The 16,723-nt window shown below is 41.0% G+C and overlaps 1 protein-coding gene across 2 annotated transcripts in view; it reads right to left on the reverse strand.

Annotated features, from left to right (window-relative positions):
* Positions 1-259: 259 nt before the first annotated feature.
* slit3 (slit homolog 3 (Drosophila)) overlaps positions 260-16,723 on the reverse strand; it is a 248,703-nt gene continuing 232,239 nt past the window's right edge. For both annotated transcript variants that reach the window (XM_039813715.1, XM_039813716.1), the window contains 8 exons: positions 15,593-15,730; positions 14,667-14,907; positions 12,873-13,003; positions 3,267-3,421; positions 2,444-2,601; positions 1,699-1,856; positions 1,365-1,570; positions 260-1,257 (listed from right to left, as the gene is read on the reverse strand). In XM_039813715.1, coding sequence (XP_039669649.1) covers positions 1,004-1,257; positions 1,365-1,570; positions 1,699-1,856; positions 2,444-2,601; positions 3,267-3,421; positions 12,873-13,003; positions 14,667-14,907; positions 15,593-15,730 — 1,441 coding nt within the window. In that variant the 3' untranslated portion in view covers positions 260-1,003. The remainder of the gene's footprint in view (positions 1,258-1,364; positions 1,571-1,698; positions 1,857-2,443; positions 2,602-3,266; positions 3,422-12,872; positions 13,004-14,666; positions 14,908-15,592; positions 15,731-16,723) is intronic.

The raw sequence follows: 16,723 nt of genomic DNA on the forward strand, positions 1-16,723 counted from the left end.
TCATCACTCGTCGGGGATTTCCTTGGTATCTGTTTTAAAACTCATTTTAAATCTCAGCAGCTAATAGGTGTATACTCAGCCTTACGCTGGATTTACAGTATGATTCCCCTATTGTTGATTTGAATGGGAATTTCTCATTTATAATGTATAATTCTTAATAAATGAGCACATTACTTTCAGATTTTCATGTCAAACCTCATGTGGCTCCAAGTCTGGTGTGCAACAGCAAACTAAAGAATAACGCAACATTAGAACAATGTGTTGAATCATCTCTGTGTAAAGAGTCTTTTATGGTTTCTCAAAGAACTCACATGTGAGGATGATGTCCATTATATAGTGAAGCAGGTTAGCTAGGCACACACAGTTCCCTTTTCTCTCCAAGAGGGAGGGCTACCAAAGACTGCCAACGTTTCCTTGTTGTGGAATCTTCTCTCTCAGCCCTCCTCTCTCAGTGTCCAAAGCCTCCCAATAATCAGCACTCAGATTAACATCATGCAAATACACTTTGAAAATATAGAATTCATTGGGTTAGGGTATATATTTATATAGATTTATACATACATATAAATTCATATACTTTTAAGGAATGTTAATCTATTTTGCTGTGTATTTCTTCTTCTTTCAAGGTACAAAATAACTTTCCATACTATGTAACACATTATATAATCAACATATTAAAAAACACAACTTATCAGTCCTTTTATCATCTTTTAGAAAAAAAAAATCCATAATAAAAATAAGTTCTATGTTTTTTCTCACTTATATCTTACAATATATTTTCTCTCTGTCAAAAAACACGCACACATGTCCCATTTTTGTTTTCGTTTGTGGTTTCTCTTGGCAGCAAATTGGCGGCAGTCAAACTGAATGTGTAAATAAAATCACATAATGATGGTGCTTTTCATCGTGGAAAAATCTCAGAGCGACATCCTTGTTGACGTGTAGAATTCACAAAATGGCAGCGGTGGGTGTTGCAAAACAAACGTAACAAACTGCGGTTCTGTTACAACGGGCACTTGGAGCAGCCGCACTCCAGAGCAGTTTCCATCTCCTCGGAGTACGAGGTGCCGTCGGTGCAGCGGAAAACCGCCTTCCTCCTTCTGCTTTTTGTGACGCCACAGCAAACACCCGGAGGTGCTGCTGCCTGGCAGGATCGGGGACAATCCATGCGGGGAATCTTGGTCGTGGACGTGCATGTTCTCATTGGGTGGTGGCGCTTCAGCTGCTCCCTCACCATCTCTCCTTGACATGTAAGCTCTGGACATTAATGGAGAAAGGACATAAAACAAACACATTTTATGCACTGATATTTGACTAATCTTGGCATATTTTCAATTTCCTTCTTCTAATACTCTCCACTTTACCTGTGTCACAGGTAAGCCCGGTGTAGCCTGGCTGACAGTGGCAGACCGGCTCTCCTCCCTCTGACACACGACACTCCCCGTGTCCGCAGCGCTGCCCCCTGCAGGCTGGAGGCTCCTGCCGTCGATCGCAATACTGACCCTGGTAGCCTTCACTGCACTGGCAACTGTAGGACTGACCTTTCGGCACACACAGACCATGAACACATCTGGAGTTGGAGGAAGGAAAGAGGGAAGACAGCTTTGAGTTATTTTGGGTTACGTACAGTACATGCATATGACTCTCTGAATATTTACATCCATGCATTTCTGCCCAGTCGCTTCTGTCTCGGCTTACCTGCTGTTCTGACAGGCGTTGGGTGCTGTTGTTTGGTCACACAAGGCCCCGGTGCGACCTGGAGGACAATCGCATGTAACCCCCGTCTCTCCTCCCTCCCTGCACGCACCCTGGGCGCACACACTGCAGGAATGGCACCCTGCAAGAATGCCCTCACCCTGGTGACAGAACAAGAAAGGGAGAAACTACTGTCAGGGGAAGCTGAGTCAAAGGGCTTTTTAAACGCTAATAGAAGAGAGCGGCGGGGGGGGGGGTGTAACCTGACAAACATTTTGATGTTGCAAGAATGCTACAGCCTTCACTGGAAGGCCAGTGTAAATAGAGCTCCAACATGGAGGGATGACATCTGTTCTTTTCTCCAGCTGCTAGCAGCATGGGTTTGTTGACCTAAAAATCTGTCAAAATGGTTTCTACTGTTGATTATATAATGGAAATCTGGTGCTTATTTGGACTGATCTTGCACATAAAAATCCTTGGTCTAAATCCCTCCAAAATGCAGCATTATTGTCACAATATTTTGCACTATAATTTTGTTCCTTGACAATTCGGCTGCGTCTGCTTTCCCTCACAAAACATAACTTTGTTTGCTAATATGCTTACAAGACACACTTACAGTTGAAAGGGTTATGACCCTTAAGTGATATCACCAAAAGAGGTCATGCATTTCTCAATATGGCTTTTAAGGATGCTGCACAATATACATGATGCCGCTTTTGCCAAAAATGAATCTTCCCTGTGTAATTACCTTGCTGTCGACCCCATGTGGTCGCACTCCTGCGACTCGGTAACTCAGGTCTTGAGGCTCACCGTTGATTCGGACATTGTGGATGCATCCATTAAAAGCCTGAGGGAAACGTTCAGGGCTGGGTCGTAGACCTGAGGCCACCACCTGAGATGGTACGCCTGGAAAATGAAGGAGAACAAGACAGGAAGTTATGGAAAAAGTAGAATGTGAATAAAAAGAAATGAAAGTGGAGAAGATGGAAGAAATGGGATAAAAGAATGGAAAGAAAATATGGGAAACAGAGAAAAAAGAAAGCACATTGAAAGGTTTGCTTGATTAATACGCTAATCTCTGGTTTCATTCTTGGTTGATTGTGCCAGTAAAATAAAATCAGCATCATAGCCTCACTGTTGCAACATTATGTCTCTTTCTAGAAAAAAAGGCTGACTGTTTTCAGGGGCGTGTCTTGCCCCTTTTGCTGAGGAAAAGTTGAACAAAAACAGTTCTCCATCTCCTCACCACATCCCTTGCTGGGATTTAGTGTGTGTGTGTGTGTGTGTGTGTGTGTGTGTGTGTGTGTGTGTGTGTGTGTGTGTGTGTGTGTGTGTGTGTGTGTGTGTGTGTGTGTGTGTGTGTGTGTGTGTGTGTGTGTGTGTGTGTGTGTGTGTGTGTGTGTGTGTGTGTGTGTGTGTGTGTGTGTGTATTTACATGTTTGTATGTACTAGTGCATGGCAACATGTGATCAAAACCACAAAAAGGCGGGCATAAGTAACATCTGTATGTTCAGAACATGTGTCTATGAATATTTTTAGATGTTTATGTATGAAAGTATGTGTGTACGTACCTCCTATGTAAAGTTGGGTGTTGTGGTCAACGGAGGGCTGGCGTGCCAGCTTTCCCAGGCTCTTGGGGGCACCGTTATCCACAACCAGGCTCAGTGAACGGTTCTGAATCAACAGCTCAACCGTGTGGAAAAGGCCATCATTCACCGACTCTATGCTGCAACAAACACACACAGAAAAAAAAGGAAAGAGAGACTTTCAGTATGGTTCCTATTATGACAAATTACTGTTGAATTCTACACCAGACAGGAAAAAACATGATCGAGCAAATTGGAAATGCCAGACGCAAAAAAGACTCCAAACTTTTTTTTTTCTTTGTTTTGTTGTGTTTGCAAATCGACCAAACTAAATGAAAAAGAAATTAGGGAAATCTGTGTTGAAATGTTATTCTCAGACATAAAACAGACCAGAATGGGTCCACAGCACACAGGCTTGCATATTCAGATGGGCTGGAGCCTTGGGGCAAGACTCATCCAGTTGTGTTAAAGAAAGAGACTCTCTTATTAGTGCGCTGATATTTGTTTTGGTGAGATACATGTTTCCACTGAAGAGGAGCCTGCAATGAACCAGGATCAAGACCTTTTGCACCATGTCTGACCCTGGGAAGAAAGTGTGTGTGCTTGTGTGTGACTGTGTGTGTCTGAGATTCCCCCACTAAGTGCTTTTTTTCTGGAGGGGAGACAGACAGCTATAGAGACAGTGGTTTGGCACAGCCGAAAAAAGGGAGAGAGCGAGAGGGTGAGAGACAGAGAGGGAAAGAGAGGTAGATGGTGGGGTGGTAAAGCTAACTGTGCCTCCGTTCACCCAAGTTATTCCTTCCATGAACCCGGAGAAAACAAGCAGACATCAAAAACACAAAAGAAGAAGTGAAGCCACTCTTTCCGTTGGTGGTCTGCTTCAGACTCCCACAGCTAAACATCAAGACAATACATCCCTTTGTCTGCAGCCATTCATTGGTTAACTAGCTAAGGAGCCTTAAGTAACTTTTGATTGACAGCTGTTTATAGAGTTTTCAGGTTACAGTGATGTTACATTAACAGCCAATGGAGCAGGGTTGTGAGTTCTGGAGGTGGGCCAGTGGGACTTCCATAGAAAATGCTGACCATACAAAAGGACAAAAACTGGGAACGGAGCAGATGCAGTAACATTAGAAGAAGAGGAAAAAGAAGGAGATAATAATGAAGAGATGGAGACAAAGATTATGATTGTAAAGAAGTAGAACAAGAAGAGGATTAAGATGGAGCATATCAAATAAAAAAGAAAATAATTAAGGAAAGAGAAGTGGAAGAACTGAATATGAAAATAAAATAAATAACAGAACATAAATATATACACACACCTATTAAGGTCTTGTACTGGTGGGACTTGTTCATGTTACATGGCTTTAGCATATATAGCAGTAAGTAGGGGTCTTCAACATATACAAGAACATCATAAGTATTACAAATAATCAAGACATTACTATTAATTATTGACTTTCTTTGCATTTTCTCCTACATCATGCCATATTTGACTTGTAATAAAAAAAAAAATCAATTGGATAAAAGTTTACAATCAAATCTTTGGAATTACTTGGTGCAAATCTGAAATTTGGATAAATCCGCTGCTAGGATGGATGAGTAACAAAGCCATTTGTGCAATCAACAATGGCAAAAAAACAAGAACCAAAAACGTACCGTTTTTTCTGAACATCAATCTAATTCAGCATTTAGCTGGCGGTTTCTAACATAAGAGCTCCTACATTACTGTAGACCCAACACAGACAAATACATGGTTTCCATTAGGAGACATGTAATTTAATAACAGTCTCAAACAGGCCTGCTGCAACTAAACAAAATGATGGTCTGCTAGCCTGAAAGATTAGCTCTCTCTTACACTACCCTCCTCTCCTATCTTTACTTTGTTTTCCTTCTTTTGCTTTGCCTTTTCTCTTTTTTTTCCATACATGTGCAATCTTTCTTTTCTTTCCTTTCTTTCTCCACTTCCTCTCCCTCGTTTTCTTTTTTCTTCCTGGTATCCTCTCTTCTCTTTTTGTTCTGCTGTGCCCTCCTTTTCCTCCCTTACAACAGTAATTCCATCTTCTCCACTTTCCTTCCAGAAGCACTTCATCCCCTTTTAAATGTGTTCAAGTGTCTGGAAAGTTAAATCAAACAAGCAGCTCACATGGCTGAGGACATTCTCAAAATGATTTTTTTGCTCAGGTTTGAACTTTACACACTCAAGTTGGCGCAGACACACGCACGCACGCACGCACGCCGCACGCACGCACGCACACAGTGAACCTGCTCTGACACTAAAGCTCCACCAGGTGGCAGTAGATGACTAATGGTCAGTGCTTCCGGAGCAGAAGCCTGGAGGGGAGTGTGTGTGTGTGTGTGTTTCAGGTTCTCTCAAGTCTGCTGTGTTGGCCCTGTGTTTAGTAAAAAGCAACCCATTATGACATTCAATAAAAACAAACACACAGCCATAACAGATTTCAACTGCCCCTCTCTCTCTCTTTCTCTCATCGTGTTTCAACCAAACCCACAAGGGACGTCAATTTCCTGTCAGTCCAGAATCAAATACACCCTGAATGACCGCATACACTCACAAATAAACTCCACCAATAAAAGAATTTCCTAAAAACCAAAAACTGTCCTTTTTCCCAATATAACTAAATCAAATACAAACCCAGAAGTAATTACAGGTCGTTCACTATATCTCAAACTGAAAAAAAATATTTGGATTACAAACAACCGCACAGATCCACTTACACTGTTAAAGCTAATTAGGCACTGCTATCATTTACTTACAATGTTTCAAAACCACATTTGTGGTGTGAGTGTGTGCATGCATGCATGAATCCTGTCTGTTTGTGAATGCATGTTTTTGTTAATATATTATGTGCTCATGCAAGTGTGTGTTTGTCTGCCAGTATGTGTGTAAATGCATGTGTAGTCTTTACACACTATATGTGCATGTGTGTCTGTATGTCGAAGTCAGTTTTGTATTTATTTGCATGTTTGTGAGTTTGCATGTGTGTGAGGGTATATGCTCCCATGTGTGTAAGTATGAGCATGTGTGTGTGTGTTTAGCAGCCCAATATGATTAAAATGATGTTCAGCAGACAGGCATCCCAGTCCCATATTGCCGTGGTAACCTCAATTAGTTATTGCCGAGACGGCAGCTGCTGAACGGCGAGCTCCTTCACTGTTTTCTTTCTTTTTTCAGCTTTCATTAAACCAGGCCGGCCAGTTCAGATGCAATTTGTACTTTTCAATAGTGAATTTGTAGTGTTTTGATGCAGACATCCAGGAATGAGTGCTCGTTGTTTCAGGCCTATAAGGTTTCAGTATTTGAATGTTTGAACTGCCTCTGAGCGTTTTAAGCCTATAATGTTCAAGGATTGTCTGTTTGTTTTAACCACAGCCCGGTGGGTTTAAAGAGCCAGATTCAGCTCGGACATTCAGTCACTTTACTCATCTAAGTCTGGGCATGAAGTCATTTTGTAAGACCTGTTTCTAACCAGAAACTGCATGTAAAAGTTGTATGATTGTGACAGTCTAAGTATGCAAGAATATACATATCGTAGATTATTTATTTTAGATGCCAAACACCAGGAGAAACTGGGTTAATTTGTAGGTGTGTATGGAGAGTGTATACAGTGACACATGGGATACACTGAGTATTTAGGGGTGGACACAATAAAAGGAACACCTGTACAATGTTATGAAAAGCAATCTAACAGCCCGACTTCCTAACGTTATGTTGGACATGGATGCTAGTTTATGTTTCCCTTCTTTAAACATATTTGTCTCCATTGAGCATGTGCTTACCACCCCTGGATCTTTCCGTCCTCCCTGCTGAGATTTCTACTTTTTTGCACTCCTCCATCGCTCCTACCTCACTTTTTGCACTCCTCCATCACTCCTCCCTCTCTTTGCTTCACTCTTTGTTCTAATCCAATTTCTCTTTTTCACTGCAGGTTGTACCTCCTGTCCAGATGTCATCCTAGCAGATGTGTGTGTGTCTATAGGTGTACGCCCATGCATCATTTTTCTTTGTATCTTTTCTGCATGTTTGTGTACCAGGGTCTACATATCTTCTCCATGCCTCCTCTTTGTCCCACTCCATCTCTCTTTTATAGTGCAAAATTAACCTGATCTCTAAGACACACTGTACGTATCAAACAATCAAAGCCTCACAAACAATAATGCATGCCAAAGCCAAATTTTACAGTTAAAACTGAGTTGACTCTGTAATTTACCATTTTACCAGCATTAGTTTAACATTAGTGTATCATGGTCTGGCCACTACTGCTACATTTCAACTCATCGTCAAAAACTGGCTTGAACATAATGCCCTTCCTGGCTCTCTGGTGTCTACACAAGATAACCAACCAAGGGATCACTCAGAAACATCCCAGGGACTGGCACCGGTCCCTGGCCCTCAATTGTACAACCGCAGTAACTGTACAGGCAGTGCCATGTTTGGGATCTGCCGTGATTGTTGTGCTCAGATTGTGGTGGTTAAATAGTTACGCTATTCTGGACAGTATCAGTTGATAGGTGGCAGGACGTTCTGCTGTGCCTGTCTGGCCATGTGGTTTGAATACGTTTACAATGTATTTCCAAATTAGGGCAGATGAGATAGGCCATTTGCAATGCTCAGACTCATGCAATCAAAAGATGGCACATACAAAGTAATACATAGAGGCTTGTGGTAAAATGAGCCCCGAGCTTGGAGCTGGGCCTCGTCTCCTTCCAGATTGCTAATGCTAAACATAACATAGAGACTGTGTTTACTTAGTGCTTAGCATTGTGCTCAAACATGTGTCGTTCTATGGATCTCTGTTTCTTTCTCTCACTTTTCAAATTTCTTGTGGACCTTCTCTTATGCTCTCTTGTCTCATTTGTGTCTTCCAGTTTAACACTTTCTATATCTCTCATTCAACTTTTTCTTTCTGCGCTACTGTACATTCTTTGTCCCTTCCTGTCTTCATCTGTCTCTCTTTTACACTTTCTTTCTCTGCTTCTCTCTGTCTGTCTGCCCGTCTCCCTCTCAGGCGTGGCCCGTGTCAAGTTAACAACACCAGACAAGGATAATTCCCTGACTCACTCTGTGGTTTACTTTCCCCCTCTTTCTCTCCATCCCTCTGTAATCCCTCACTCCTCTTTCATCCATCCTGCCGTTCAACCATGTCTCATGGTCTTTTCAGTTTGACCGCTTCTATCCATCTGTTTTACTTCTCCAGTTTTCTCCTCTGGCGGGCAACCTATTCTACCCAGTTATCTCTTTATCGTGTTGTCTGCTGTTTTGCTCTTGCCTTCCGCCCAGCATCAGTCGATCCATCTGTCTTTCTGGCCATCTCTCCATCTATGTCTGCCTCTCAACGGATCAATCTGTCTTTCCATGCATCCATACGTCTCTCTGACTGTCCTCTCTTCTACTCGACCTTTTCAACCCAGTCTCCACCCCTCCCCATCTGTGCCAGATAATTAGATTAACCCCCTCATTTCATTTTTTCATTTCTTCCTCTCTAACCATCCCTTCCTCTTGTCCTCTTCCTGCCTTTCACAACATGTCATGTACTGTGAACAGCACATATTCTGGTTAAGGTCACATTTGGGAGAAGTGGTTTCTACTCATCTACCCACCCAGATTACAAACAAGTTTCATTCATATGAAGAAACAGAATGTCACCGCAGAAATGGAAAGTGTACAGACTTCAACAATTCCAGCAAACCAGAAAGAGTGACAAGTTGCTGTTATGGTCAACAAAACCGTCTTTCTACCCAGACGACCTCTTAAAATATATCCGCCCTCCCAAAGTCTCTTTGAGCAAGTGATGGTCTCTACCAGCACCAGGGATCTTGCTCTACAGCTGACCCTGTGCTCTAGCCTAAATTTACCTACAGGGTTCAGTTTATCAAAGGTCAATAAAGACAGGATACAGTGTTCACATTCACAAACACAATGCTACACTTAACTAAATAACCTCTACACATCAATATTACATTCAAAACTGTGAAAGTCTGACAATGTATCTGGAACAAAGTGCATTACCATAAATACATAAAGTACAGGCATAACAGAAAACTAGCAGATTTCATAAGCAAACTGAAACACTGCTAAATATGTCATCATCATATTACAACACTGGCAGTATCTCTGTTAATGTAGAGTACAATGCTCTAAAACCTGTGAATGCTGACACTGTGCACTGTGTTTAATGGCAAAGAAACTAGGAGAAAAAGAGTCCTATTGTTCTGTCCTAGCCCAAATTATACTTTTTGAATCCACATGGCACACACTGACTGCAGGGTTGACGCAGACCGCCCAAAATTTATGACAGAGCAGACTGTATGCATGGAGCATATGTGTCGACAAACGTGTGAACATGTTTGTGCGGATACCAAACAGCATAAACCAAACCACATCGGTGTCCGTTTTGAAATATATCCGGCCATTAACAGATCAACACCTTGCATTAAATTGTATAGCATGCAAAGATCATTTCTCCCCTGCATGTCATACATCAAGTAGAATCATTTTTAATATATGCATGTTTTCCTGTGGGCACATGCCTATTAGATACAAATTCTGAAACTACACATACATGAGAGGGTTTAAATGAATTATGATTGAAATGCCTGCTGCAGAAACAGTCTTGCCCTTGACGTAGTAAATTGTGGCTTCAACTTTCTTCTCCCACAGCTACTTGCAGGATTTACAATATGACGTAACGTCCTAATCCTTAAGTCAAATTTGTTATGAACCAGCTGCATATTATCATCAGAAGCAGTAAGGCTACCAGTACCTCCTTGTCCTCCTCCTGTGACCTTGTCTCTATCCACAGAGACAATAGAACACAGCAGAGCCAAAACCACAAAGCCAGACGTCACACGCTAAGAAAATCACTGATTGAAATACAAAGAGAGAAGAATGGTGAGTAAATGAGAAAACAATAAACTCTCTCCCTCATTTCTCCTCCTTCCTCTCTCCATCTTCTCTCACTTCATTCTCTCTCTCTCCTTTAATTTATCCAATTACACTAGCATCTGTCTGTCTGTCTGTCTGTCTGTCTGTCTCTCTCTCTCTCTCTCCTCCATTCCTTCATTTGCAGTTGGCATTTTTACCCTGGCTGGTGCGATCATTGAAAAGTGGTACAAGCATTTTCAATATTTATATAATACTGTATACTTTGATATAATTGCCATAAAAAATGAGACCTTGGTCAAGAAGATTGGTAGCCTCTGTCTCACACCAGTGGTATTGTTGGGTCTTTTTCAAGTTGAAGTTTTTTTTTGTTCCTTTCCATGCTGGACTAAATGTTTGAAGCTATTTTTCCATCCGCCTTTTTAACACCTTCCATTATCTGCTGGCCGCTGCAAGAAAAAACTCTGGAAATATCAGCTCTGTTTGGACTGGCAGAGCAGTGCCCACTCCCTGCCTTGTGCAATAAAACTCTTTTTTGACATTCATTATTACAGTAATGTAGATGCAGTATAAGATGCTTTATTCCAATGCATTTACCTTCCTTCCACATTCTACCAAATACAGTCTAGAGGCTGGTGGCTTATTATCTTGCCAGTAGTCCTTTTGGTTATTGGTATTTATTCCAGCGATGTGGTAATGAAATATTGCTGCTGATGTAGAATGTGTTACATATCATCAAGGGTTTTATATGGTTTGCACTGTGTTAACAGAATATACTTTGAAACAATACATGGGATTGAATCTTGTATCATATATCCCTCTCACATCGCTCTTCCTCTTTCTTCCTGCCACAGACAGTATAGACAGAGAAGCAGACAGAATCAATATGAGCCAATCAGCACCAGACAAGGATGGACCCTCACTCTCTCTCTCTCACTCTCTCTCACACACACTCACACACACACACACAACACACACACACACACACACACACACACACACACACACACACACTGTATTATTCAACGTAAAGTCGGGCAATCCTTTTCCGTCTCTCTTTTTATTATTTCCTTTTTTTCCATCCTCTTTGTTATACACCTTCCCTTCGCCTTTCGACATCTCTCAATCCACCCTTCAGTCAGTTTTGTGTGCTCCTCTAAAATGGCAAGGAAAAAGTGAGGCATACTGTACTATATGATATGCTGTGAATGTGTTTTTAATTTATGTATTATTTTATTATAGCCAAATTTCACCAGGAACAAGTATTGTTCATATTGGTTTGTGAGTTGTGTCAGAACAGAAGTTATGATAAAGATAATTATGCTATGACAAAAGCCCTGTAGCTGCATTGTGGTATTGTCTTGAATTATCTCATACAGTAGTCTTCATTTGGCTAAGAGAAGTCCATGTCCCCTCAGGCTCATATCTATAATAGGTTACATAGTTTGTCGCTGCATTAAAAGGCTAATAATTCATTAAACATGGCATGTTATATGTATGCCTCGGAAAACTCATCAAAAACTCTACGCTCTTTCTTGTTTTAAAAAGATATAATGTCCTTAATATTAGACAACTGAAGATTGGATGTAAGGAAAAGTTTTGGCAGTGTCTTTAATGATTATGTGAATGCATTTGTGCTAACCTTCTGTATGATTACTTCATCATGTTCTTTTCTTGGATTACCATTGCTGTTTCCATAGCTTACCATGGCATATCCATTCCTAGGAAACTGTGAATGTAGTTTATCGTATAATATCCGAGGGGCTACACAGACTAACCCACTGAATGAGGGCTTTTGTTTCCACTTTTTGAAGTTTTACCTAGTGGGTTTCACTCAGGGACATGACTGTCTAGTCAGGATTGTAAAGGAATTTTTCTAAGTCCGTGCTTGTTTATAGAGGTAAGTGCTCGTACATGGATCTGCTACCGTGTGTGTGACACGGAATATGCTGGTGGATTTGTGTGTGCATGGCCAGATCAGCACCTACTGTAAAGTCCTTAAAGTACTATAAATAAAAACCTCAGATCCTTGAAACCTCTACTTATTATGTACTGGTATGTGTGTACTTTATGTATTTTTAAGTGCCCGTGCACGCTACTTTTGTACCTTTATAAGACTTGAATCTTGTAAATGTTATATAGTACAGGAGTTTTATTCTATTGATACAAATACCGGTAAGTGATTTATAATATATGTGAGTGAATGAATGCTTTGTTGTTTGCTTTTTGTAATCTTTAACCCATGTTCAATCTGAGCAGTACTTCTTCTTTAGTTCTTTAGTTCTAGTTTAATAATTTAGTTTTTTCTGCATACTTTTCTGTGTGTTTATGTTGTTTTAGATTTTTTTTAAGTGTGCTTAGTCTACCTTGAACCCTGATCTGAATCCAGTGCATAATATAACTTTCATTTAAATAAAAAAGAGAAATAAACCACTTAAAATGAATGTACAATTGTATATGTATGTATACTTGAGAGTAAAACAAGAGTGAATGTGGGTTTTTTTTAAAAACTTTTAGTACTTAAACCATGTGCAAACTTGGTCTTCAGCATAATATACTAAGTTTATGAATATGGCAAATTATACTTCAATGTTGACGGTAAAAAAGTGAGGGAGTACTTTTCTTGAGTTTGACTTTGTTTGATTTTTTTAGTGTGTCTGTGTGTGTTTGTGTGTGTGTGTGTAGCCCACCTATAAACAGTGGTGGGTGGGTAGTTGGCGATGTCATAGATGAGTCGTATGTGTCCCTGGTACAGCTCCAGTGCCAGGGGGTCGTGGTCCTCCTTATACAACAAAATACCGTTGTCTTTATCTGAAGCCACCTGGAGAGACGAAGAGGTCGGATAAGAAATGAAGACACAATTCATTAATCAAGGCAGCACAGCAGCACAATAAGGATTAGCAATAGACACAGTTGTCTAATTTAGAGGTAGGGCAGACAATTATGGTTTCACATGCAGATACGCACTTTTTATTATGAAACCCTAAACAAATCCCCAATTTGTTAACTAAAGCAAACCTCACCTGCTGCTGGGCAAACGCAGCATTGCAGCCTCCACTTGTTTGCAGCAATATTAATGTTCTGTATGTTGAGTGTAGCCCCTTTAAATGTTGATTTTAAGCAAAGTGATATATGTCTGTTATTATTCTCAGCTGCTGTACTGCTGCTGCGACCTGTTCCGCTTCATCATTGTCCTTCTTGCATTGCTGGAATTTGACTACTTGTTATTTTTCACTGGTGATTTTATTTTTTTAACAATTTAACATTTTCAGCTTCTTTGTAAAAGCCAGAAAATGTGGTAAAATGTTTTGGGTTCTACCGTGTTCCACTTCCTTACTGTTGGCTTTTAAGTATTATAAAATCTGTAAAATCTGTAAAAAAGCACCTACATGTAACTGAGCTAGTTTTTAGTTTTCGTTAAGATTGCGAGTGTTGATGTAGCTCAAAATCAAAGAGATATGAATAGACTCTTAATTCAAGGTGGTATGACCAACCGTCAAACCGCTAAAGAACTGCATGAAAATGAGTAGAAAATGTAATTTCGCCACACACTTCCCTAAACGAGGTCACTCGCGCCTCACGCCCACACAGACATACTTGACATGTCACACTTGCTCGCATGAGCCGCTAAGCACTAACTAACTAGAGAGTGGAAATGGGGCCAAGGGGCCAAGCACTTAACACTCTGGCTTCAATGGAGCATAGCCAAGTCAACACCTGCTAACAAGCTGCTGGAGAAAAGAAGAGATTGAGGCAGAGCAACAAAAGAAAAGGAGGAAGAAATGTAGAGAACAAATGGGAGAGAGAGGGGGATGAAAGAAGAGAGCGAGATATAGAAATGTGGGTAAAGAGAATTTGAAAGCAGACGTAAAGAAAAGACGAAAAGTGTTAAAGAGAAAGAGAAGATTTATGAAGTGCTACAGCCCTTTCATTCTTCTTTTTATTTTCTCTCTTGCCTCTGAGTCAGGGTCTCTTGGTAGAGTTTTAGCCACCTTGGCACTGACATTGAAAGCTCCTGGCACGCAGAAGCACACGCACACACACACACACACACACACACACACACACACACACACACACACACACACACACACACACACACACACACACACACACACACAACATGCTCACACAGATCCAAACAGGTGGTAAATATCAATTAGAGGTCCCTCCCTTTTTCGTTTCTCTTTCGCTCATTTACACTCTCATTTCCAAAAATGAGTGTTCAGAGAGCCATGGAAAAAGATGGTGTTGCAGATGTTTGCTTTGCTTCGTCGGCACAAGCCGTGCAACTCTATAGGTTTGATTTGAGCAGCTTACAGCTCTTTTTTAAGCAGCCCATACATGTTTTCCATGTAGTGCAGCAGAATATGGCTTATGTACTTTCAATTGTTGACATACTTTACAAGCTAGGGTTTAGCTGCATGACTGCGGATTTCTACAATACCAAAACTTTGTTAGCGGAGGTCAAAGGTCAGCAATACCTGTAACGAAATATGTGCCGTGGGACGAAGCTTTGCGCTTGGCAGCTCCACGTACCCGTCCCGACCCAGGAAGTGAACGGTGGCCATCTTGTCACATTTGTTGCCGTAGAAACCGGGCATGCAGCGGCAGACAGGCTCCCCAGCAACCACCAGGCACTGGGCGCCGTTCTGGCAGTCTGATTGGTCGCAGGGGCTGGTCTGCAGCAAGATCATTGGTGGAGGGTTCTCACAGAACAGCCCGCTGAGGGAGGAATAGATTAGACAGAAGATAACTTATTCATAGAGCTTTAATGAGGTGATTTGCTGTGTCTGTATCCTCTGCAACCTGTTTAGTACTTGCTCTGTATTTTGCATTACATTTGGAGATTGCATTGGTGAATCTGGACAGGTAATATTCCTGTATGGAAATGGATATGTTTATCAGCATGACACGGCAAACAGATTCTGTATATCTACTTCTTTTCCACTGTATCTTATGGCATCTTTGAAACTCTGAACCTTTCTTTACATTTCCTCTTTTTGCCCTTACAGAATCCATCTTTCCGCTGCTGTCTGTCTCCTTTATATATTTGTTTCCTGCATACCTATAACTTCCTCTCTCTCTCTCTCTCTCTCTCTCTCTCTCTCTCTCTCTCTCTCTCTCTCTCTCTTTTTCTTTTTGTCCCTTGTGATGAATTAGTTTCTCTCATGCCAACAATCTCTGCAATAATTAACCACATGGAGCTGCATCTACACACACACACACACACACACACACACAAACAAATGCACGCACACACACACATGCACACGCACACAGTGGGTCCTGACAGTCAAGTGTCTGATTATGGAGTGCCATCTGTATCTCCTCCCAGTCTGGCCTTGCAGTGTGTTTGTGTCTGTTCAAGCCATTTTTCGTGTTCATGATGTGTTTCCACAACTCTCACCTGAAACCCTCTTTACAGACGCAGGTATAGCCGTTGACAGCGTCCACACACTCTGCTCCGTGTTGACACTTATTCTCAAGGCAGTCATTATAGTCCTGCTCACAGTGTTGCCCCACATAGCCCGGTAAACACTCGCACCTAGAGTGAGAGGGAAATATGAATGGGATTACTGTGTGTATGGGCAACAGGCATCATTACAGAGGATTTACTGTACAAAGAGGTGACATGTTCAGTTTCAGTTCTTATCTACAGCCAGTGCCAATCTGGAGCAGAACACCAAACTTTCAACTCACTGCTGAAAGTCTGACCAAGTTTCTTTTAGTAAATATAAAACAGCTTACTGTATTAGATATGAAGTTTCACATTTATAAAAACATTTTCTCTTTCTCTACAAGATGCTTTTTGTGTGGGCTGCTGTGCATGTATGCACATACATAGATTGCTGTTAAAGTGTGGCCCAAGAAACATATTGATGTAACCCAAGTAAAATGTCTAAACTTTTCAAGAGTTCCATCTGTTTTTTAGTTTAAAAACACAATATAGTTTATTGCTATGGTTTATGATAAGCTATGTTAAGCTGAAAGGTTATATAATTTATCTATAGGTTAAAACACAAAAGTCTACAAAGTTTAAGGTACATAGATTTTACATGGCAACAGAAAATTAAGTAGTAAGGGCAAAACTAATGGCAAGAGAATAGTGAAATGTTGACAAAAAGTACACAAAGTTCAGCCAGTATTAGAGGAGAAGATGATAACATCAGCCCAGGGATTGCATGTGTTTGTGTAAGAGTGTTTTCCAAGTTTCCATGTGTTTTTGTGTGTGTGTCTGCCTGGTTGTGTATTTGTCTAATAAAGAGCTCAAGTCTCTGGGCAGCGATGACCGTTCAGATTCTCTTTGTTTCACCAAAAAAGTCAGCTTTTAACAAAAAATTTTAAAGATTCTTTTTTTGGCCATTTTAGGCCTTTATTTTGACAGGACAGATGAAGACATGAAAGAGGAGAGAGAGGGGGAATGACATGCAGCAAAGGGCCACAGGCCGGAGTCGAACCTGGGCCTCAATGCATAATCAGCAAAAGTATTTTTTCAAATATACACTTTCGCCACATAAATTGCCAATTTCCACGCAAA

The sequence above is a fragment of the Perca fluviatilis genome, chromosome 10 (assembly GCF_010015445.1).
Source record: "Perca fluviatilis chromosome 10, GENO_Pfluv_1.0, whole genome shotgun sequence".
NCBI classification, from domain to species: Eukaryota; Metazoa; Chordata; class Actinopteri; order Perciformes; family Percidae; genus Perca; species Perca fluviatilis.